The sequence below is a fragment of the Pezoporus wallicus genome, unplaced genomic scaffold (assembly GCF_028554395.1).
Source record: "Pezoporus wallicus isolate ANWC-B61680 ecotype Strahan unplaced genomic scaffold, APGP_CSIRO_Pwel_v1 contig_2595, whole genome shotgun sequence".
Taxonomy (NCBI): domain Eukaryota; kingdom Metazoa; phylum Chordata; class Aves; order Psittaciformes; family Psittacidae; genus Pezoporus; species Pezoporus wallicus.
The window spans coordinates 559,153-582,677 of record NW_026640968.1 but is presented as its reverse complement, the minus strand read 5'-3'; the positions used below and the strand labels follow the sequence as shown (position 1 = coordinate 582,677).

Sequence of the window (23,525 nt, the reverse complement as noted above, 5' to 3'; positions counted from 1 at the left end):
AGGCACAGTCAGCTGCTCTTAAGTCTCCCGGAGCCTTCTCTTCTCCAGGCTGAACAAGCCCAGCTCTCAGCCTGTCTCCAGAGCAGAGCTGTTCCAGCTCTTGCAAGCATCTTCATCATGGATGTAGTTATTTCAGATGCCTTGGGAGGACCAAGAGTTAGACATTTTTAACCAGTTTGTCCTCAGAAATTACCGATCAACTCCTTTATCTCCGGGTCTGGCAACAAGAAGTAAGTGTCCTGTCTCTGTCTTCACTCACTTTCCGGCTAAGAGAATTCTGAAGGTTTCCCTATGACGCTGTAAATACTAACCGCACCAGCAAGCTGAGTCCCACGCTTCCTCCAGCATTCCTCATGAGGACCTAAGGTGGTCCTTGTTTTGCAGTGAAGTGACAAAACTGCCAATCCCAATACTGCCCCACCCAGCAACCAATATAAGGAAATCATGCAGCACATTCCAAAATAAAGTTGTCTCCTTTTGCTACAGGGAGTGAGAAGCGCCAGCTCCTTCCTTTAGTTCATGAAACCATCATTTAGTTCACCTTCACTCTCACAGTGACACCCTTGCAGTTAGCAGGTTATCTCACAGTCCTGAAAATCACCCAGTCCAGATGTAACAAAGAAAACTACAGAGATTGTAAGAAAAGAAGGGAATTTAAGGCTGGGATGTTAGCTAACATAAGCCAGGAAATTTAAAACGGAAATTGAAATTTCAGTCTAAGACTGACATTTTGGCACTGATACTGCATGATTTTCCTTTGAGTATTGTCAGTCAAGATCCTCACTCCTGGGACTACACCTTCACTGTACATTCCAAATATATAGAACATGCAAAGATGCTTTGAAATTTCATGTTATTTGCATTTGGACTGACATATTCTTGTAATATGTTTGACACTGAGCATTTCTGTAACAAAGAACTGATCCGATTTCAACCCAACTCTTTTTCCAAAGAATAACGGGCAACTACACATGAATGAATAAGTGAACAGTTTGCCACAGCAATGAATGCCTGTGAAAACATCAAGTTTGCAGGCACCAGATGGAAGAAGAACATTACTGCAATTCCTGCATCGCATTGTGTAACAGCCAACAGAGCCGTTAACACTTTCTGGTGATTTCTAAGGTTTTTAATGTGCTGTTCTCTGAAGGTGGTTTTTTGTGCCCTGTCAGTCTGCAAGCTAGGTTCAACTGTTTGGGAAGAAATTCTATTGGCAAGCTATCAAACAGAGAAAAATAGAAAATACAAATGGAAATAAATACTAATGATCATGTTACAAAAATCACTAGACGGACTCAAAGCTTATGTTATGAAGTATGACCTACTACCTACAGCACAAGTCTTTCACCTCTCACAAGCCACAGCTTTCTCTGTTCTGTACTAGAATGGCCTGCCTTTCTGCATCTTAGTTTATTACTTATCCCAGAGAAATGCTCACCTCATGATCCCGAGGAGTTTTTACACTTTACTGTTGCCTTTTTCAGAAAGCGAACTTAGATCTTACTTACCATATGACATTATGTCCTTCTCCACAATTCAGAGGAAAATGGTAAAAGATGTTTGGGTCAATTGAAATTACTTATTTTCACTGCTACCACCACAGTTTATAACAAAAAAGTTACCCACTCACTGAGCAAAATACTCCTGGTTACAGATAACCATTTACGTTAAGCAGTGTATCTTCCTGCCCCAAATCATCCCTTTGCCCTGACTCTTTCAGTATCTTGTATACAGTAGAACTGACAGGGTCTCATTGAAGTTGTCAATAAGCATGCATAAGCAATGTCTGATCTAGTCCCTGGCAAACCAGGGCAGAAAGATTACACAACATTAACAAGCTGATTTCAAGTGAAAAAATACCCGCTATGTATTAAAGATGTATTATCTTGTTCATTCAGGAAAACACCTGTATCCCATACAAATTCACATAACCAAATTCCTTTCAGCTGTAAACCACAGGAATAATAATTTTTAAATTGGGGTGTTCATAACCACCATATTTAACTGTCTTTGCAGTATCATGTAAATACCAGTACAGTACAAAAAAAAAAAAATCTTATTTCTTTCACTGTGTTTTTAAAGGGCATACACTAAGATTTGACTTATAAAAGGGAAGAAAGCAGTGTCTCCTCACTGTGCATTTGTCTGCATGAGGAAAAATCAGTTATTGTTACTACTGGCAACAAAACAACTCATAAATCTAGAACATATTTTCCACAGCATAAGTTCCTAAATCTCAATCAATTTCAGTGTTATTTAGTTCTATCTAAGAAGGACTAGACTTCAAAAACACAGTATAACTCTATAATGTCCTCAAGGAACACCACATTCTGACCTCAAAAAGAAAGCTAAATCACTATCTTTACAATATTAACATAAAACCAACAATGGCTGCTTATTCATTAATAAAGCTAAGAAGTAAGATCTGGAGTATAGAAAGATTCAGCATGTAGAAAGGAAGTATGAAATGGAATCTTTTTCCAGTGTAGGAAATAATAACTCTTCTCCATAACAAAGGCAAGAAAAGGATTGCTTCACGTATCTTAAGACTGACCCAGGTGAACAGTTCAGAGACAGTGATGGCAAGATGGTGCTGCAGAGGAAACAAAACTACTGGTTAGACCTCACAGCTAAAAGGACAGTAACAACGAATTTTCTACAAAGCAGCAACATAAGGAAGTTTGGCCATTTTGCCTAGCTCTCAGGAAGCTCACTGTAGGGCCCTAAATCTGTAATATTCTCTCCAAGCCAACATAACCTGTGTGCTGCAGGTGAAACACACTGAATCACGTAACTGCTACAAAATACAGGCCCTTAGCCAGAATAAAAGTATTGCTCCAATATGGATAATCACTGTCCCTAGAACATTAGAGCGTAATACTGCACCAGTACAGCTTAATTTAAAAGAAACAAAGGAAGGCATATATGCAAGGCTGGCAACATGAAGTATTTTGAGATCCACCATAAAAAGGAAAATGCTAACAATTGACTGGATTGTGATTTTGTTTCCTTTGCGGTGTAAGAGTATTGATAAACACTATGGTGTCATGTTGCTTTTTTGTGAGCTGATGTCATAAACATTTGAAAAAATACAGTCTTGACAGAAAGACAATGCTCTGTCTGGAGTTAGGGTAGTGAATCGCCAGATTGCCCCTGGAGCAGCCAAAGGCTGGGATTATGAGCGGAGTATTACAATGTCCCTCGGGATGCTCTGGCTACTCTGGGTGGAAGCAAACTGATCCAAACCCAAGGTTCTGGCGCAGGAATGCCACCCAGAGCACTGGAAACAAAGATCACTCTTAGTCACTCCATTCAGCCCTATTTGCCACCATCACTAGCTTACCACGTATGTATGGGCATGAAAGAGAAGCATACTTTAAAACTCAGGTTTCCAAAACACTATTCATGATTTGGTTGGCTCTTACATTTCCATACCCTGCACTGGCCAAACTAAAATACAATTCTGTATCAATTAATGTCAAAGGTATTTCTATTGCTAAAAAATCCTTTCCCTTTACCTTCTTAAGGCCAGGTTATTAAAAACATACATGAACAACTGTTTTTAGCAATGCAAGAATTTTAACATTAGACTTCTACTATATTTAACATCACCATCAATTTTAATGGACAAGCTTGAGGCATAATACTTTTGCACATCTCAGAGATTAACCAACTCCAAACAACTACCACGAATACCTATCATGTGTTCTACCAAATCCTGAAGTGAAGTCTTAGTACAAAAATGCACAGTTTAGAGACCACACAAACTCAAAGAGAGTAAAATTCAGAGTAACGCACGTGGGTCTTATATGCATCCTAGTGAGTATTCCCACATGCCTGTCCCCATTTCTGAGCTGCACTGAATAAAAACACTGCAGTATACAACTGTCCCAAACAATCTAGTTTTGGAAGCTTAACTGGGATTATTTGGGATCTACTTACTCATATGTGAAAAAGAATCGTTGTATACTACCGATATTCTCCCCCCAAACCTTTAATTCTTGTTATCAACAAGTACAGCCCAGTTTAGGAAATGCCACAACAGTATGACTTAACAACACACAAATTAGTTTTAATATGTTAAATAATATAATAGAATGCCACGGTGTGGCCATTTGTGCCACCACAAGCATTGCTGATATACATACGACTTCATTACAAAGGCCTGTAGGGACAGGACTAGAGGAACTGCTTTAACCTGACAGAGGGGAGACTGAGATGAGCTCCTAGGCAGAACTTCTTTCCTATGAGGGTGGTGAGGCCATGGCACAGGCTGGCCAGAGAAGCTGTGGCTGCCCCATCCCTGGCAATGCTCAAGGCCAGGCTGGACAGGGCTTGGAGCAACCTGGTCTAGTGGAACGTGTCCCTGCCTGTGGCAGGGGGCTGGAACTGGATGAGCTTTAAGGTCCCTTCCAACCCAAACCAGTCTGTGATTCTAAAGTCTATGATTATCTCTTTTACTCATGGTAGCTAAATTTCAACTTTTGGCAGAAAAGGGAGAGGTGATAAACAATACATAGTAGCAGCAAACCACTGTATCGTGAATATTTTTTTGTTTTAAATAGCAATAAAACAAACAAAAATGTCTATTTTTACGACAGTTCTTATTTAGACTATTACAGTAATATTTTTAAATTGAAAACAGAAAAAAAATACATTTTAATTTCTCACAAGCCCTTCCCATAATAAAACTGCAGAAGTTGGGATTTCTGGATGTTTTGCCCAGGCATCAAGGCACATCAACCTTGTGGAAATGAAAACATTGGATGAAAAAGTCACTGAGCCTTGTACAAGAAGACAGTGCTCTAGCAAACTGAGAGGTAAAACACACGGCCCAGGTAGGTAAGTATCTGAATATGTGGTATACATGCCTCTGTCACGTCTTTGTACATGTAATCATACACAGCTTTAAGATGAATTAGCATAATTTACAGGGCAAAGACAACTGCTGAGGTCCACTCTGGCACCATTTTTAAAAGCTATTTTTTACACTCTCATAATAATGCTTTAATTTACCAAAAGGTACATACACAGACACACACACACACACAAAAAAAACCAGACTGTATATTTATGAAATTAAATCACACTTAAAAAGTATTTAATTAAATTCTGACTTGAGTAATTAAAAAGTTTAAAATACTTCATAGTCTCTCAAAGTTCAGATTCTCAGAAAACCATCTTTACTTACTACAGCAAGTGTGCTCCATGGGAAACGAAGGTTTATTTATTGCAGAAGGCAGGCATTCTGCTGGGATTATGCCATGGTAACTCTGACTAAACTGTCACGTTCAGTTACCAAATCTGAATTAGAGCATCTTTTTCTGTGTTTGATGTAGCATTCATTTGCTAATGTTAAGCGACAACTCTGAATACTAAGAGAGAAGATAAAAAGTTGGAATCACTCGATGCTAACATCTAAACTAAAAAGAAATCACCTTTGGAGGTCACACAGTATGGTTCTTCAGTTATTCCAAAAGTTTCATAATTAGTTTATGTATTTGCTTTGATGCAATTTCTAATTTTTGTGAATAGAAAGCATACCCTATTGGGTAAAACAGAACAGCAATTAAAGAATGTAAAAGAGAATTCAGATCAGCGTCCCACCACCCACAATGATAGTCAAGCCAACATCATGTCATCAAAGGCACTGAAAACTAAATGTAACTAACTGTTAACAAGATTTGCCAGGATACCGAAGTGACACACAGAAAATTATCTACAAAGGTCTGTGTGTGGGAGACAGAAACCTCCCTTGTCTCCAGAACTTTACAGGAACAGAAGCATTTAACCTCTTCCACAAAACTTGAGACACCCCATCAGTGAAGTGGCCCAGAAGTAGGACATATCTGGGATTCAAATTACTTCTGTCACCACAGCACTCTTCCTTTATTGAGGTTTCTCCCGCTCAAGTAAGGGGTGTAATGTCTACACCAAGGTTTCTTCCAGCCTTGATATTTCTAAACAATGTCCTTCTATTGCCAACCCTTTTCATGCAGGAAACAGTTAATAAAATCCACACCAGAATATTTTCCTGTGGTTTAATAAAGGCTAATTCCATTTGCAGATTAATATATTTTTAAGCAAAATCACAAGCATCTTCACTGTGTTTTGCAACGCACTCTAGATCTCCTCAGACTAAGTGGTTTCTACAGGGCACAAACATGTTCTGTGGCCCAGCTAAGGCTGACTAGCAACATTTTGGGTAGCAGCACCAAAGGAAGAGCTTACTCCCAGGAGACAATGGAACTGGAATAGGAAGCCAAGTGTGATGAAAAAGGTCTGAGTAGATGCGAGACAAACTGAAATGAGAGTACTTCCTTCATATCCAAGCTTTCCACATTGGTTTTTCAAGGGAACATATTCTGGGTTGAATACAGATGCAGTATGATTTACTTCCCTCCTCAAAGCAACAGGGAAACTATCAAAAAGACGAAGGGCAAATTCACCTGTTTCTGAGCAACTGCACTGCTCCTAAGCTCAGACAGTTCATTAAAAACTGATGTTTCACCTGAGTATGTCATAATTGATTTTCTCCCTTTTTACTAAGGTCCTTTCATTACTTCCTGCAGTGAGTGCTGGATTCTATTAAATGTATTTACATTTTTCTCCTTAAGTACTGTTTGCTGGGTTTTCAGTTCACATGTTTTAACCATTCAACAAATACTGTGGTTATGCAAATGTTTACACTGAGTTCATCTTATTTACTTCTGCACAAAAAAAAAAAGGAGTTGTTATTAATTCTAAAAATACCGGACTTGTTTATAGAAAAAACATTAATAATTATTAAGAACTGTAACTTTTTTAGTTGTTATACACTGAACTGCACAGCTGAACAGCAAATCACATGGCATTATGAAGTTTAAGAAAGATGTCAGACTCATTCCCACGTCCTCCATCAGGCAGATCTTCGCTAACACCAAGGAACCTTTGTCAGCAAAGGTGGAGTCCACGTAAAAGTAACCATGTAACTTACTCAACATGTTTGTGAAGTTCAGTGGTCATTTTCGAAAGGCTACTTTTGGGTATTAACAGACCTTCAACATTCCCAGCCCGCCCACTCCTTTATAAAGTCGCAAAGGCTCTAGCTTCAGAAATGGTTCCATGCTGACTCACTTCTGCAATACCCAGAGGAGCTGAGAAAAACCACACACAGATAATTACTACTCCAACTTATTGCCTCCCTTGAGCTATTTGAGTAACAAACAAAACAATGCATAAAGTGAATCCAGATTTTTCTGTTCTGCTATTTTAGAATATAAATTCTTTGAGGCAGGAAGACTATCTTCATTTAAAATTTTTATCATATCCTTCACTTTATCAACAATTCAGATAGTAATGTATGTAACTTCTGTCCTTGCTGGAGATGTGTCTACACAGCACTTAACAAAAGCTGGAGTTGGATAATGGTAAATACTGAAATCTAGAATGAAAGGCATAATTTCACTGCATTTGCCTACCTGGGTTCAAAATAAAGTAAATGAAATATGACTTTGTAGCATTTGAATAGTTTCAGTCATAGGGAGGAAAAACCACTCCAGTCACTATGATATACTTAGACTGGAAAAAGGGATGACTGAAACAGGAAAAAAGTCTACAAATACATAGGGGTATGCTTCCAGTTTCAATGGAAGCAGAAGCTACTGTCTCAGACAGTCAAGATACCAGTGCCACAGGCATCCCTCAAAACCAAGCCCAGGTTAAATTCATCAAACTGATCATTTTTGCATCCAGTCTCACTGACAAGCTTGTGATGAACAACTTACATGAATCTCTGCTATAAGTTTGGGTAATATAAGAATGTCAGTAAAGAAATATTTGAAACATGCTTCCACGTATGAACTAAGTTACACAAAAGATGTAATTCCATGTTCATCGATACAGACCCTGACAGATCTCTTGGCAAAACATATTTGACTTGAATCAAGAAAGAATATACACTGAAGATTGTGGTTAAATTAGCCAGAACACAGTATGGTGGTTACACAAGATTTACGCTGTCTGTGGAGAAGTACAGATGACACTCATCTGGCATAAAGTCAGGAAAACACAGAAAGACAACTGATTCAATAAAAATTTAACTAGAACAAAACTGCAACCTCCTAATTTTCAAATAGCACCATGTGTTTGTATTAGCTACATGCTTTTCATCTCATGCTGTTTTTCTTCTGTTGGAAGATGCTCTAAAACATTTATGTATCCTTCAACTCATACAAAATGATATCCTAGGGACTGAATCTGATCTCATTGGTTAGAAGGGTGTCCTCCACAAACCTGGTCTAAAGTTTGTTTATGGTTAGTCATAATGTCATTAGTAGTTTCTGTTTATGAAGCCAGACATCAAAACAAATACCTTTATTAAACCAGATTCACAGAAATCAGAACATTCTCAATCTCTTTCTAGTAAGATGGCAAATGAAAGATGATGGCAAACGAAACAAAGGGTCCCCACACTTGACAACTCAATTACTGCCAAGTATAAAGAGAAATTTTCTAAAACTGCTCTAAGTAGTTACTAGAATTTAAGCATACCTGTCTTCAGAAACCTTGCTTCATAGTGTCAGTGAATTTATGTGGACATAAATCCATATGAGTTCATAAAGTAATTCATCTACTGCCTAGGACAGCTCAGGAATTAGCAAGAGTGTGTCTGGAAACGAGCAGATATCCAAGGATAATAAGGAGACAGTCTGAATTCAGCAGGCTTGCCAATGAGCTGAAGAAAACATCAATTAACTATTACGTGCATGGCGTAAGTCTTCAAGTTCCAGAAAACTGAAAACCTGCTTCATTCTAGGTAACATGACAACTTGCTGCAGCACAGCACAGTGACTGTGTCGTGGTTTAAACCCAGTCAGGTAACTTGTTCACTCACTCCCAGTGAGTGGTGCCGAGCTGACAACAATCGAGGTCCGTGTCCCCCCCCCACTGGGGTTCTCCCCTTCCCCGCTCCCGGAGGAACGGGCAGGAGGATCGAAAAAGTGCAACTCCCACGGGTTGAGACAAGAACAGTCCAGCAACCAATGTACAACACAAAGCACCACCGCTACTATCAACTACAACAATGATAAGGGAAAATAACAAGGGAAGAGAATACGATACCACCGGCAGGGAAGACGAGTTCCACCCGGAAGCCCGTGTCCTTCTGGGTAACTCCCAGTCACCCCCCACCCCGGGCATGACGTGCTGTGGTATGGAATACCTCCCTGGCTAGCCTGAGTCAGGCACCCCATCTCTGCTTCCTGCCGGCTTCCCCTCCTCCCTGGCAGAGCATGAGCCTCACAGAGTCCTTGGTCAGGGTAAACATCACTTAACAACAACTGAAAACATCGACTTCACCAACACCGTTCTCAGGCTGGAAGTCAAAACACAGCACTGCACCAGTTAACACAAAGGAAAAAAAAAACATGACTGCTACTGCTGAACCCAGGACATTATCCACCCCTTATTCCATACCATTCACGTCGTGCTCAGATCCCACATTTTCAATACACCATCGCTCTCCCACATATATACATCCATATACATACAGACCAAGAGGAAAAGATCATTTTCTTACTGCATGGACCAATCCCTATAATGCTGCCGAGTCCATTCGGGCCATGATGTTCAAAGTTCATTCTCTGTTGGGATGATGGCTGGAGGGAAGTCAGGGCCAGTCGCTGGTGACCTGGAGACATCTAGTTGATGGGCTATAAAAGCATTACACAGCAGGCAACGGCATACAATTGAGTTCACTGGCTGTTTTCCCCTAAAATCAAATCCCCTTGAGGTATACATCGGACTTCCCCATCTTCCTGCATTACCCACCAAGTATATCCAGGTCCCTGAGCAAAAGCAATCCCACGAGTGGGTTTGCCTTTACCTGAAGCAGGAATAACCCAGACTGTCTTCCCCAGCAAATTCTTCATATGCACCACGGGAACTTTGTCCCCCTCTACAATATGTAAAAGTTCTGACTGGGCTGGGCCAGCCCTGTTGGCAGATCCTCTGGTGTTGACCAACCAGGTGGCCTTTGGTAAATGTGTATCCCAATGCTTGAAAGTTCCCCCACCCATCGCTCTCAGTGTAGTTTTTAACAGCCCATTGTACCGTTCGATTTTCCCAGAGGCTGGTGCATGGTAGGGGATGTGATATACCCACTCAATGCCATGCTCTTTGGCCCAAATATCTATAAGGTTATTCCGGAAATGAGTCCCATTGTCTGACTCAATTCTCTCTGGGGTGCCGTGTCGCCACAAAATCTGTTTCTCAAGGCCCAGGATGGTGTTCCGGGCAGTGGCATGGGGCACAGCGTATGTTTCCAGCCACCCGGTGGTTGCTTCCACCATGGTAAGCACATGGCGCTTGTCTTGGCGGGTTGGTGGCAGTGTGATATAGTCAATCTGCCAGGCCTCCCCATATTTATACTTCAACCATCGTCCTCCATACCAAAGAGGCTTTAACCGCTTGTCTTGTTTAATTGCAGCACGTGTTTCACACTCATGAATAACCTGGGCAATAATGTCCATTGTTAAGTCCACCCCTCAATCATGGGCCCATCTATATGTTGCATCTCTGCCCTGATGGCCTGAAGCGTCATGGGCCCACCGGGCCAAAAATAATTCACATTTATGTTGCCAATCTAAGTCCATCTGAGCCACTTCAATCTTAGCCGCTTTATCCACCTGTTGGTTGTTCTGGTGTTCCTCAGTGGCCCGACTCTTGGGTACATGGGCATCTACATGACGTACCTTCACCACCAGGTTCTGCACCCGGGCAGCAATATCTTTCCACAGTGCAGCAGCCCAGATGGGTTTACCTCTGCGTTGCCAGTTGCTCTGCTTCCATTGCTTCAACCACCCCCACAGGGCATTTGCCACCATCCATGAGTCAGTATAGAGATAAAGTACTGGCCACTTCTCTCGTTCAGCAATGTCCAGGGCCAGCTGGATGGCTTTCATCTCGGCAAACTGACTCGATTCACCCTCTCCTTCAGCAGTTTCTGCAACTTGTCGTCCACGACTACATACAGCTGCCTTCCATCTCCGATGCTTTCCCACAATACGGCAAGAGCCATCAGTAAACAAGGCATACTGCTTTTCACTTTCTGACAGTTTATTATATGGTGGGGCCTCTTCAGCGCGCACCACCTCCTCCTTTGGTGACATTCCAAAATCTTTGCCCTTTGGCCAGTCCATGATGACTTCTAGAATGCCTGGACGACTGGGATTTCCTATTCGAGTTCGTTGTGTAATTAGTGCAGCCCATTTACTCCATGTAGCATCAGTTGCATGATGTGTAGAGGAGACCCTGCCTTTGAACATCCAGCCCAGCACGGGCAGCCGGGGTGCCAGGAGGAGCTGTGCTTCAGTGCCAATCACTTCCGAAGCAGCTCGAACCCCTTCATACGCTGCCAGTATCTCTTTCTCAGTTGGGGTATAGCTGGCCTCAGATCCTTTATATCCCCGACTCCAAAAGCTGAGGGGTCGACCTCGAGTCTCCCCTGGAGCTTTCTGCCAGAGGCTCCAGGTAGGACCGTTCTCCCCAGCTGCAGTGTACAGCACATTTTTTACATCTGGTCCGGTCCGGACTGGTCCAAGGGCTACTGCATGAACTATCTCGCGTTTAATTTGCTCAAAGGCTTGTGGCTGCTCAGGGCCCCATTTAAAATCATTTTTCTTCCGGGTCACATGATAGAGAGGGCTTACAATCAAACTGTAATTCAGGATGTGCATTCTCCAGAACCCCACTGCACCCAAGAAAGCTTGCGTTTCTTTCTTATTAGTTGGTGGAGACATTGCTGTTATCTTGTTGATCACATCTGTGGGGATCTGTCTACGTCCATCTTGCCATTTTATTCCCAAAAATTGAATCTCCTGTGCAGGTCCCTTGACCTTACTCCGTTTTATGGCAAAACCGGCTTTCAGCAGGATTTGGATTATTTTCCTCCCTTTCTCAAAGACTTCTTCCGCTGTATCGCCCCACACAATAATGTCAGCAATGTATTGCAGGTGTTCTGGAGCTTGCCCCTGTTCCAGTGCAGTCTGGATCAGTCCATGGCAAATGGTAGGGCTGTGTTTCCACCCCTGGGGCAGTCGGTTCCAAGTGAACTGGACACCTCTCCAGGTAAAAGCAAACTGTGGCCTGCACTCTGCTGCCAAAGGAATGGAGAAAAATGCATTGGCAATATCAATCGTGGCATACCACTTGGCTGCCTTTGACTCTAGTTCATACTGAAGTTCTAGCATGTCCGGTACGGCAGCACTCAATGGTGGTGTGACTTCATTCAGGCCACGATAGTCTACTGTTAGTCTCCATTCTCCATTAGACTTTCGCACTGGCCATATGGGGCTATTAAAGGGTGAGCGGGTCCTGCTGATCACCCCCTGACTCTCCAGTCTACGGATCAGCTGATGGATGGGAATTAGAGAGTCTCGGTTGGTGCGATATTGCCGCCGGTGCACTGTTGTGGTCGCAATTGGCACTTGTTGTTCTTCAACTTTCAGCAACCCCACAGCAGAGGGATCTTCTGAGAGACCAGGCAAGGTGGACAGCTGCTCAATTTCCTCGGTCTCCAAAGCAGCAATACCAAAAGCCCACCGGTATACTTTTGGGTCTTTGAAGTACCCTCTCTTGAGGTAGTCTATGCCGAGGATGCATGGAGCCTCTGGACCAGTCACAATAGGGTGCTTTTGCCACTCCCTCCCAGTCAGGCTGATTTCAGCCTCCAGCACAGTCAACTCTTGGGATCCTCCTGTTACTCCAGAAATATAGATGGGTTCCACCCCTTGACAGCTTGATGGCATCAGGGTACACTGTGCACCGGTATCTACTAGAGCCTTATACTTCTGTGGGACTGATGTGCCAGGCCATCTGATCCACACAGTCCAGTAAATCCGATTGTCCCCTACCTCCACCTGGCTGGAGGCAGGGCCCCTCTAATGGTCGTCACAGCATTGGACACTTAAGTCGTGTTGAAAGGGATTATTCTTCATTATCACAGGAGCTGGAGTAAAATCAGCTCTTCCACTCCATCTGGGAAACTGCTCACCAGAGACTGAAGCCGTAGCTCTCATGGGACGATCAGTCTTGGCCCTTGCTCCCCTCTTCAGTTCACTCACCCGTTCCTCCAAAGCTGAAGTAGGTTTTCCATCCCACTTTGTCATGTCTTCTCAGTGATCCAGCAGGTAAAACCATAGGGTACCCCGTGGCGTATACCTCCTGTATCTCCTCTCTTGAACAATAGGACGCCTTTTGTTAATAGCTGAGACGTGTGTTGGTACACGTGAGGAGCTGGATAAATCAGATACATCGTCCCTCAATTGTTTGAGGTCCTGGGACAGTTTTTCCACAGCTGAGATGATGGAAGGGGTGAGGTTGTCTTCGAACTCTCGGAGTTTATGAACCATTTCATCCACTGTTAGTGGTACTATGTCATTCCAGGTCACTGTTGCCAATGAATGGGCATATGATGACGGTGCATTCCGTGTAAGTTTTCGCTACATGGGTCGTGTACATTCAACTTCATCTGGATCTATAGGTGTATCCCCGTTATTCGGCTTGAGGTGATAGATCATCTCTACGATGGCCGATTCCCTCAGAGACTGGATGCCTTTGTCTATAGTAGTCCACTTGGCCGAACGACTCGTAACATCGTCCTTGTACGGAAACCTTTCTTTCACAGCTGCCAAGAGCCGCCTCCAAAGGCTGAGGGACGTTTTCTCTCTTGCAATTGCTTTGTCAATTCCCCCTTCTCTAGCAAGTGATCCCAGCTGCTTGGCTTCTGTACCTTCTAGTTCGTGACCATCGGCCCCATTGTCCCAGCATCGGAGTAACCAGGTGATGATGTGCTCCCCTGGTTGACGGGTAAAATCTTTTCGCATATTCCGCAGCTCGGTTGAGGTCCGAGGTCGAGAAGTTACCTCTTCTTCTTCTTCTTCGTCATGTGATGATGACTCCTGATCAGATTCTGGACCGGGTGGTGAATTCATTGGTTCTTCATCTCGCTTCACCCTTTTTGCCTCCTTTTTGCTTGTTCTCTTGCGTACAGGGGCAACCGATATTGGTACGAATTGGTCCTCTGGTTTGGCTGCAGTGATTATCACTGTGGTTTGAGTAGCAACTGTACTTGTTGCTGGGGGTGGTGTAGCTGCTGTACTTGGAGCTGGGGTAACCGCGCTGTCTGTTGCAGTGGAAGTTTGAGCAGCTGCTGTACTTGCCGCTGGGGTAGCTGCTCTGTTCATTGAGGCCAAAGTTTGCGTAGCGACTGTACTTGTTGCTGGGGGTGGTGCAGCTGCTGTGCTTGGAGCTGGGGTAACCGCGCTGTCTGTTGCAGTTGAAGTTTGAGCAGCTGCTGTACTTGCTGCTGGGGTAGCTGCGCAGTTCATTGCAGCCAAAGTTTGAGTAGTGACTGTTGCTTTGCCCTCAGATCCGCCGACATTCTTTTCCTTTTGAAGGTGCTGGATAGTGTTGAACAAGGTCCTGTAAGCATAGGCCAAGCCCCAGCACGTTGCCATGATTTGTCCATCTCTGGTATGGCCAGAATGAACACACACCTCATTTAAGTGTTTTACTAATTCTTCTGGATTTTGCAGTTGTTCGGTAGTGAAATTCCAAAGTACTGGAGGGGCCCACTGACCTAGATACTTGCCCATACTATCCCACACACCCTGCCACTCATGGCTGTCCAGCCTCAGGGAAAATCTCTCGGTCCTCCTACATCGTCGTTTGACCCCAGACAAGACCCAAACCTGACTCTGCTTAACTCCTGAAATCAGTAGTGGGCAAAACACACTCTGTATGCGTGTTAGCATGGTGATTCCCATCACCATCAGCAAACAAGTCTCAACAGCATTAAAAGGCCATTCAAAAAATTCAAAACTCTCAAATGTAAATGGTCTGGGGGGACGACTGGGAGGGTAAAAGAATGTCTCCTTCACAGGTTGAGCACCTGAGAAGGACAAAAAAGATGTGTAATTGCTAAGCACCTCCATCATATACCTCCCAAAGTATAAAGGTGGTGACCACACTGGGAACATAAGCCAGATCAGTTTCATGATCAATGATTCTATTGTATTACAAGTCATTACCATAAAGTACAATGGGACAAAAACCTTAGCCCAAGCCCCACACTTGAAAAACACTAATACAGCAAATACCGGATGAACGTAAGATACGATATACTGAAACTGTGAGATCAAGAGGAACAACCTTGAGAGCCAATAAATCAGCATTGTGACGAGTGACTACCAATCCAGTCAGATCTGTTCTTATCTCAACCCCTCGTGCCCCACGTTGGGCGCCAAAAAGAACTGTCGTGGTTTAAACCCAGTCAGGTAACTTGTTCACTCACTCCCAGTGAGTGGTGCCGAGCTGACAACAATTGAGGTCCGTGTCCTTCCCCCACCGGGGTTCTCCCCCACTCCCGGAGGAACGGGGAGGAGGATCGAAAGAGTGCAACTCCCACGGGTTGAGACAAGAACAGTCCAGCAACCAATGTACACAAATCACCACCGCTACTATCAACTACAACAATGATAAGGGAAAATAACAAGGGAAGAGAATACGATACCACCGGCAGGGAAGACGAGTTCCACCCGGAAGCCCGTGTCCTTCCGGGTAACTCCCAGTCACCCCCCACCCCGGCCATGACGTGCTGTGGTATGGAATACCTCCCTGGCTAGCCCGAGTCAGGCACCCCATCTCTGCTTCCTCCCGGCTTCCCCTCCTCCCTGGCAGAGCATGAGCCTCACAAAGTCCTTGGTCAGGGTAAACATCACTTAGCAACAACTGAAAACATCGACTTCACCAACACTGTTCTCAGGCTGGAAGTCAAAACACAGCACTGCACCAGCTAGCACAAAGGAAAAAAAAAAAACACATGACTACTACTGCTGAACCCAGGACAGACTGCCAAACCTGTTCTTAGCTTCTGCTGTATTCCTCTTGGTTCTATAGAGAAGACTGCCTCCAACACAGCAACCTACTGTCTATCAACTGACCTCTAGTTCTCACAATACATGCAATACAGGAACCTCTGTGCAAGTAAGCTGTTCCAACAGGAACTGGAATACAACAATTCACACTACCACCACCCCAAAGAAGGGTGGTACTTTGCCACACTCACACATGCAGATCCACTGCATGCATTGAGTACACATTCTGATCTCCTGTATGACCAAGGCATTCCACTGCATGGGCATGCCAGTGACAATGCAGGGATTTCAGTCAAAACTTAAATCAATGCAAATTGTTCTAATGGTTTATCCTTAAATTCTTTTTTTTTTTTTAATTGCTACTTTACAAAATACAGGCCTCAACTAAGGTTGAGCTTCAATGTTGAAGTGAAATCTCAGCTTCAGTGAAGTCACCAGAAAAAACTGCTACTACTTTTAAGGAGCTCAGCCCTGTATTGTCATATGAGATTTTGTTGTATGAGATCCACATGACAAAAGGCAGACATCTACATCCAGGTTAACCATCTAGCTTCCCTTGATCATCATGGAAGCAAAACAGACACTTTTTAGCTCATCTTCTCCTAGAGAAGACACCTAAAATAGGTTGACTGATTTGTACCCAAAAATGCATTTTTTACCCCCTCAGGCTGAAACAAAGATCTAAGTGACACGCTCTGTATTGCAGATATCTAAAATAAGCAGAAAGAAACCCACACAGAAATTTATTCTTGGTTCTCAGAGGAAAACACAACTTGTATAAATGGCACCAAGCATACCACATACTACAGACTGCTCTAGAAAACACCAGAATACACAGTTATTCATCACTCCTTCACCAGGAAGGCTCCAAATATTTAGACACCAGACAATGAGACAGAAAACTGGAAACATTAACTATCCATATGGCCAATGAGCTGAAATAAACTGCTCAAATAATTTTATCATTTTCTCTGGAGATGCCATATAATTAGCACATTTTTGATCCTGTGTTGACTGGTAACTGATTTTGTTGTTTTAATAAAGTTGCTTCAGTTATTCTGTATATTTTCTGTACTGTATCACAGACTTTACCATTCCTTTACAGATTAAATACAAATAGAACAGGTACTTTCGCTTCTCTGCAGTTTCAATATCCTAACTGTACTCTTGTACTCTTTGCTACAACACAATATACTCACTGATTTACTCAACATCACCTTTCCTCTGATGTGTCTTTGGTCACTTAAACAGAAGTTAAGTACTCAGTCGAGATAACTTTCCCGTATTTCCACACAGCTTCAAAAATCTGATTTCTAATTTGCATCCTAATTTTCACCTTGCCTCCCAAAATTAACATTCTATTTGTAATCTCTCAACTGATTTCCCAGCAAGAGGAGAGGAAAATCTTGTGGCCTCATATGGCCTGTCATATGCTACAGTACATTTTTTCCCTCGTCTTTTTGACAACACGGGTTGTTCCTAACACTGGATATTGATTTGACTTTAATTTCCTTACTGTTCCTAGTTTAATAATCTCACATAAAACTATATATGATATCTCCCACCATGCCTTGAAGATCTGACTACTGGCAGATGGAATTACCTCAGTAAGACACAAGCAGTAGAGATACAATATAGAAAAAACTAGATCATAACAGTAATTCTGAAACTGAAAATTGAATACGCAACTATCAGATGACTTTTTTTCCAAATAAATTAAAACTCTTACCTAGAACTCTGTCAGAATTCAAATATATAACATTTACAAATTTTCTAAGGAAAAAAACTGGCAAATATTGAAAGTATGTAGCCAGTGGAAACCTTTCCAGTTTCTAACAAGACCACAACTTTTGCTGAACTCTATTCAACAGAATATATTTCAGAAATTTATTGAAAGACACTGCAGTAACTCCGTAACACCAGACTGTTAGAACCGTGCAACAGGACTCTCACATGGAACATCTGTGGCAAGAATATGCATCTTATACAGCCACTGCTGTGCTTGAGCAAATTAATCCCCTACAGAGTCACTGTTTCCATCTTTCTCCTTAGGGTGAAATGCATAGTTTCACTTTATGTATCTGTAGCAAATTTCATTTTCCAATTTACTGGTATCCTTCTACCATTTTCTAGATTAAATAACTTTAACAGCCTGGTTAGCCTTCAGTTCAATGAAGAAAGAAAATGCAACATAATCTGCATTAGGCAGTGAGTATTTTGGAGAAGAAACTCAATTTTTCTCTTACACACACCCCCATGTCTCATAATCTACAATATTTTTTCCAAGACCTTGCTTCACTCTTCATCTGTTCTTACTAGCCAGGACTGAAGTATACAATGTCATAGTGACAAGTAACAACTTCTGAAGCACTGTTAACCTTCATTTGAACAAATACTAGAATGCAAATTAAAAGAAAACTTAAAATGCTTCAGCTGTGACTTACATAGTATGCTTATAACTGGTATTTATCAAACAAATGCAAGGTTATGGTTCTAAAGATTATACAGCTTCCAATTCATATCAAAGCTAAGGGGTTGTAAAACGTTTTGTTTGTTTTTTTTTCAGTTGATTGAACAATTTGTCTTGCTGATAAAAGAACCACATCTTGTTTACAGCTTCCTTGTGTCAAGAGAATCCTTGCTGCTCCTCATGGCACTCTGCGAGACCAAGGTGCTGCTTTAGTCCAGCCCTGTGCTTGCACTAGTCATTTGCACTGAGTAGACAAACAGAATATGAAGACCAGGCTTCTACCTGCCAGTAAAAGTACTTTTCCTCTAGTCAAATATCTGCTTTCACAAAATTTTTAAGAACCAAACACTTTTTGATACCTACCCCTCTTCAAAATACAGCTGAAAGCTGTCAGTGAACTAAAGAATCAGTAGAAATTACTACTCCACAGACTATCAAACAGCATGGTTGTTTTAAGTGTCATTTCCTTCAGAAACCAGGCCAAAATAACACTCATTTCAGACCCTGTACCAGAGACAGTGTGAAATAAAATAAAAAAATAAAAAAAAAAAAGAAAGAAAAAACAGTAGGCTGAGGAAAAAAGAAAAGGAACTGCTACTGAAAAAGGTACCTGGAAAATACACCATCTCCATCTATTCAATATTTTATAGTATACAGAATGCATTGTTTTCAGTCAATTATAACCCAAGATTTCTCTTCATATTTATGGTAACAACATAACAAGACAGTGAATATCTACTGTTTATATCTTGATTAGTCAGTAATCTGCAGGTCTAATGCAGAATCAAACAATCAAGTAATTATTCAGATCAGTTCACCCTGGATTTAATGAATCATTTTCATCTTCTGCAAGAAAGAAGTTTATTCTCCTTCAAGAACACCAGATCTATTTTATTTCCCATCACCAGTTTCAAAACATTGCTCCATATTTTATGTTAGTTCCACAATAGAAAAATATGCACTGATTGTAAAATATTTACACGCAACTTATTCAGTAAGTTTCATTTACATGAGTATTAACCTAAAATTTTCTTTATTTTTTAATTAATATTTATCTCTAAGATAACTAGATGCTTAATCTTTTTTCCACACACACAAAAGTTTCCTTAATGTTGGTGAACCAAAGCGCAAAGAGATACCCTTCCATGAGGAAAACATATACATAAAAGATGCTGGAATCTTCCCATTTCATCCCAGTCCTCATCGCTAATAGAGCTGTACACCTGAATGAGAACAACTACAGGGAAAACAATTTAAAGCCACTGGTCAATCTGAAATCTTTCTGGCAGGACTTAATTAACAGTATAGTATCTTTTAAAAATCTTGTTCATCATTTATTTTACAAACACAAGTCTAGAACGTGTACTTACTTCAGCATGTGTAAATAATGCTTGTTCAATGTTAGCACTGCATTTCTCCTTGAGATCTGGTGGGATGCTTCTATTTCTTACCTGGAAGTGTATTTTACTGAGATAACCATCACCAAGATCCTGGGTTCAGAAAACAAGAAAAAAAAAAAAAATCTGTAACCAAAATTCTAAATGCTATCACTGTTCTAGAAAATAAAGAGAGCATGATATTTAGGTGTAAACTCCCAGGTCTTTTTATAGTCACCAATGACTGCATTGCTTTTCAGCATCTTCTCCCAAGTAGTTTATACTAGCTGTTGGCATTAAAGGAAGTCAAAGACCTGAACAGTAAAAATAAAATTTTATACAGCTATTAACTGAATAGGACAACTGCTACCTGGGAATCAGGATATGCAGCAAACAGGAAGTCACTGCACCAAGTTCATGAAGAGATGAGCAGATATTTATGATTTTGACCTATTTCTAGCAATGCATACTTGCCTGTATAAACTTCCCCGTTCTTGCTAGATTGGTTTCTTTTTGCTCTGTTCCCCCTCTAACATTCTTAAAGTCCTAAAAAAAACAAAACCCAGACAAAAAAAACAATCCAGCAACACTTCAGAACACGTGTGCAGTGTGACTACTTGCTCCCTTCTCTTTATCACCTCTGAGGGTCAAATGTAAGAGAAAAGAGACAAGGCTGTACCTTATCCCAGTTTCTTTCTTATCATTCTGCTTCCCAGGCCACAGGGTCTACTCCTGTAAAAAGCCCTTTTGCAATTTCAGAGTAGCAGGAGACGGTTTTAGGAGCTTTCTCCCCTTGCTGACCTGGCTGTCTACACACATATAAAAACATGTATTTTTTTTTTTTTAATTAGAAGCAAGAAGAGAGAAAAACTTTAGTAACAGATCACTGGAAAAACACTCTGAAAGGGAGAAAGCGTATACAGAACACAACAGTAGCTGCATGTTAAAAACTTGTTTCTCAAAGGAAACAAATAAATAGGGGTTTTGTTAGCTGTTTCATTACATTTTATTTTAAAGAAACACAGAAAGCATATGCACAACATCGGATGAAAAAGGATTCTATTCAGAACAGTCTCTACAAAGTTCATTAATGTAGCATTAAATTGTTGACAGGGCTGCAAATTTCACACTATAATTTAAGTCTTTGGTTAATCTGTCATTGCTGACACAGTTTTATCTTATGTATTCTGACCTTTAAATCAACACCAGTTTTATTCCAACACATCAGTTCTCTCTTTTTAAGGATACTGTAGAATACATGTACCTCCAAAATCCACTATGGGCTACTTGTTCACTTTGTTCTCACCAAGTTTCACACATTAAAAATTATAATGCTCTCTACACCTATTTTTGCCCATGAGTTTTTAAGCATGAATCATACTATGTTTGTATATTTCATATGCACACACATATACACCGTTTGTATACTTCAGCCCTGGCTTACAATTTTTCCAACTGCTTGCCCTATTTCGTCACTAAGCCTCACTTTGCTGGATGTCATGGGTGCAGAACCAAACTGCAGCCTGTGCAGTGGAGAACTGTGTATGCAGGGTGCAACAGTGACAGAAAAATTAACACTAACTTGCCAGTGCAGCAGCCACTTCCCTCAACCTCAACACTCTCTGAAATCTCTCCTTGTTGAGCTTCATGGGAGTGTCAGCAGGATTACAGCTACGCGCACAGGTATTCATCCCCCTAAGAGCAGCAAAGAAACTACTACGGCCACCCACAGAGGTAAAATGCCCCAAGGCACAGTGAGGTTTGCCAGAGAAGGACTGCTTCACTGAAGCATTCACCTCTCTGAACCAGTTCTTCCTGTCAGCAGGAAGGAGCCAAGTGCCACAGCCTGTGCATTCTGTAGCATTTGAGTGCCATGAAAAAATACCTATGGACAATTGGATTTAGCCGTCTCTGTATTTGATAGCCGCATGTCAGTGGCCAGAGGAGAGGTGGCAGGAAAGAGAAGCAACCTTCCTTTCGCACCCCCTGGTGTGATACCTGTTTTGCACCCTTCTGCCCCTATAAATATATCAATACTTTAGCAAGGAGTTTGATCTCATTAGTGAGGAAAGGAAGCTCATTTCTACTCCAGCTATCCTTTGAGTATCATAAGCAAAAGTGAACTGATACAGCCCCTGATATGATTATCTAGATTAACCTAAGTGAGTAAGTCAGGGACCCAGACTGAGTACAGTATTCAAGGGGGAGCCTGACAAGCACTGAGTGGGATAATGGCATCTTTATCTCTGCTTGTGATGCTCTTGTTGACTGCTTATGACTGTCTGTAGCTGGGAATTTATCGTGCCTTGTGTTGTTTCCCAATTTCCAGGCTGCCAGAGCTGTCATGGGAGAAGGTAGAGAAAGATTCTTCACTCAGGACATCAACAGCATCATACTGGAGTAAGTGCTGCTGGGAGAGAAGAGTGGGAATAAGAAACATAAAGCAGAAAGCTAACAGGGGGCAGCTTTCACAGCCAAGATTTAACCATCCACCCCTAATAACCACTCCAGTTTAGCTTCAAGTCCTACAGTAGAGGTGCTCTTGGCTTTTTTACAGCTTTCTTCTGGGAGAAAGAAACAGATTATAAAAATAACATAGTTTAGAACATTTCACTTACAGCTATAAATACATGGTTCTGCTTGGGCCATGTGAGCTTACGTCACAAGAGCCAGATCCACAAAAACAATGAGTATTTCATCATGCAAATTTAATCTCTGCAGAAAACTCAGGAACACAAGAACACAGTTCTATAAGCCTGGTTTACTTGTGTGGTCTTATTGCTATCAATGGGTCTATTCACATGAGTACCGAATGAGGAATAGGACCCAAGTGCATTACATCAGCAAAACTAAGAGTGCCCTGAACTACCCACAATGCATACATTGGGTAAAAAAAAAAAAAAAAAAAAAAGGCAAAAAAATAATGGGACATCTTGTTAACGACAAGCCAAGCTTCCTTCCCAGACTACGTACTACATAAATGGGTGGTCTCAATGGCCAGGTTTTTATCACACTGAAATCAGAGTCACCAACTTGACCCATTAAAAAAAAGAAAAAAACAAAATCTCTTAAAATTTTTTTCATAGGTAAGAACAAAATTCTATCTCATTCTGCTATTTTCAGCAAAGCCTCTTATTTCACAGAAAGCTCAAACTTTGACCCAATAGAGGCTTAGAGCATCCTTCTTTGTTGAATAAATCCTCACAAATACAGCCTTGGACTGAAATGTAAAGTTTCAAATGGCTCATTGTAAAAAAGGGTTCACTATAACACTTAGCTAGTATTTGAACTCTTTTAAAAACTTCTAAACAGAGTGTACCTAAGGCCAGAATCCTGCTTCTTGCTGAAATTCTGTTAATTTGTGATTTACAAATGCTAATGTACAGTTGCCACAGAAGTGATGGCATGTATTTACTGCAGGACTTACTGCACTTCAAAATGGTAGAAGCATGATTTTTCTCCTCAAAATTCATGAAAGCATGCAAAACCACTAAATCCATTAATGTAAAACACAAAATCTAGAGCAGCATATCTTCTACAGCAAAGAGAAGAAATACACAGATAATAATGAGTACCCCAAAGTATCATACAGATACAGTCAGAAAAGCAAAACATAGGAAAACCTGTATTGCCCACACATCAAAAAAAGTGGGGCAGAGACATCCTAGAACAATGTGGATTTATTATTAGATGGAAAATAACAGAAGCATTCAAAGTAGAAACTGCAACTACTCAAAATATTTCTGTTCTTATTTAGAGAAC

The 23,525-nt window shown here is 41.4% G+C and overlaps 1 protein-coding gene across 1 annotated transcript in view; it reads right to left on the bottom strand.

The window, feature by feature from the left end:
• The window catches only part of ATG10 (autophagy related 10), a 93,094-nt gene that overhangs the window by 66,031 nt on the left and 3,538 nt on the right, over positions 1–23,525 (bottom strand). Inside the window, exon 3 of the mRNA XM_057421400.1 lies at positions 19,758–19,877. Coding sequence (XP_057277383.1) covers positions 19,758–19,877 — 120 coding nt within the window. The remainder of the gene's footprint in view (positions 1–19,757; positions 19,878–23,525) is intronic.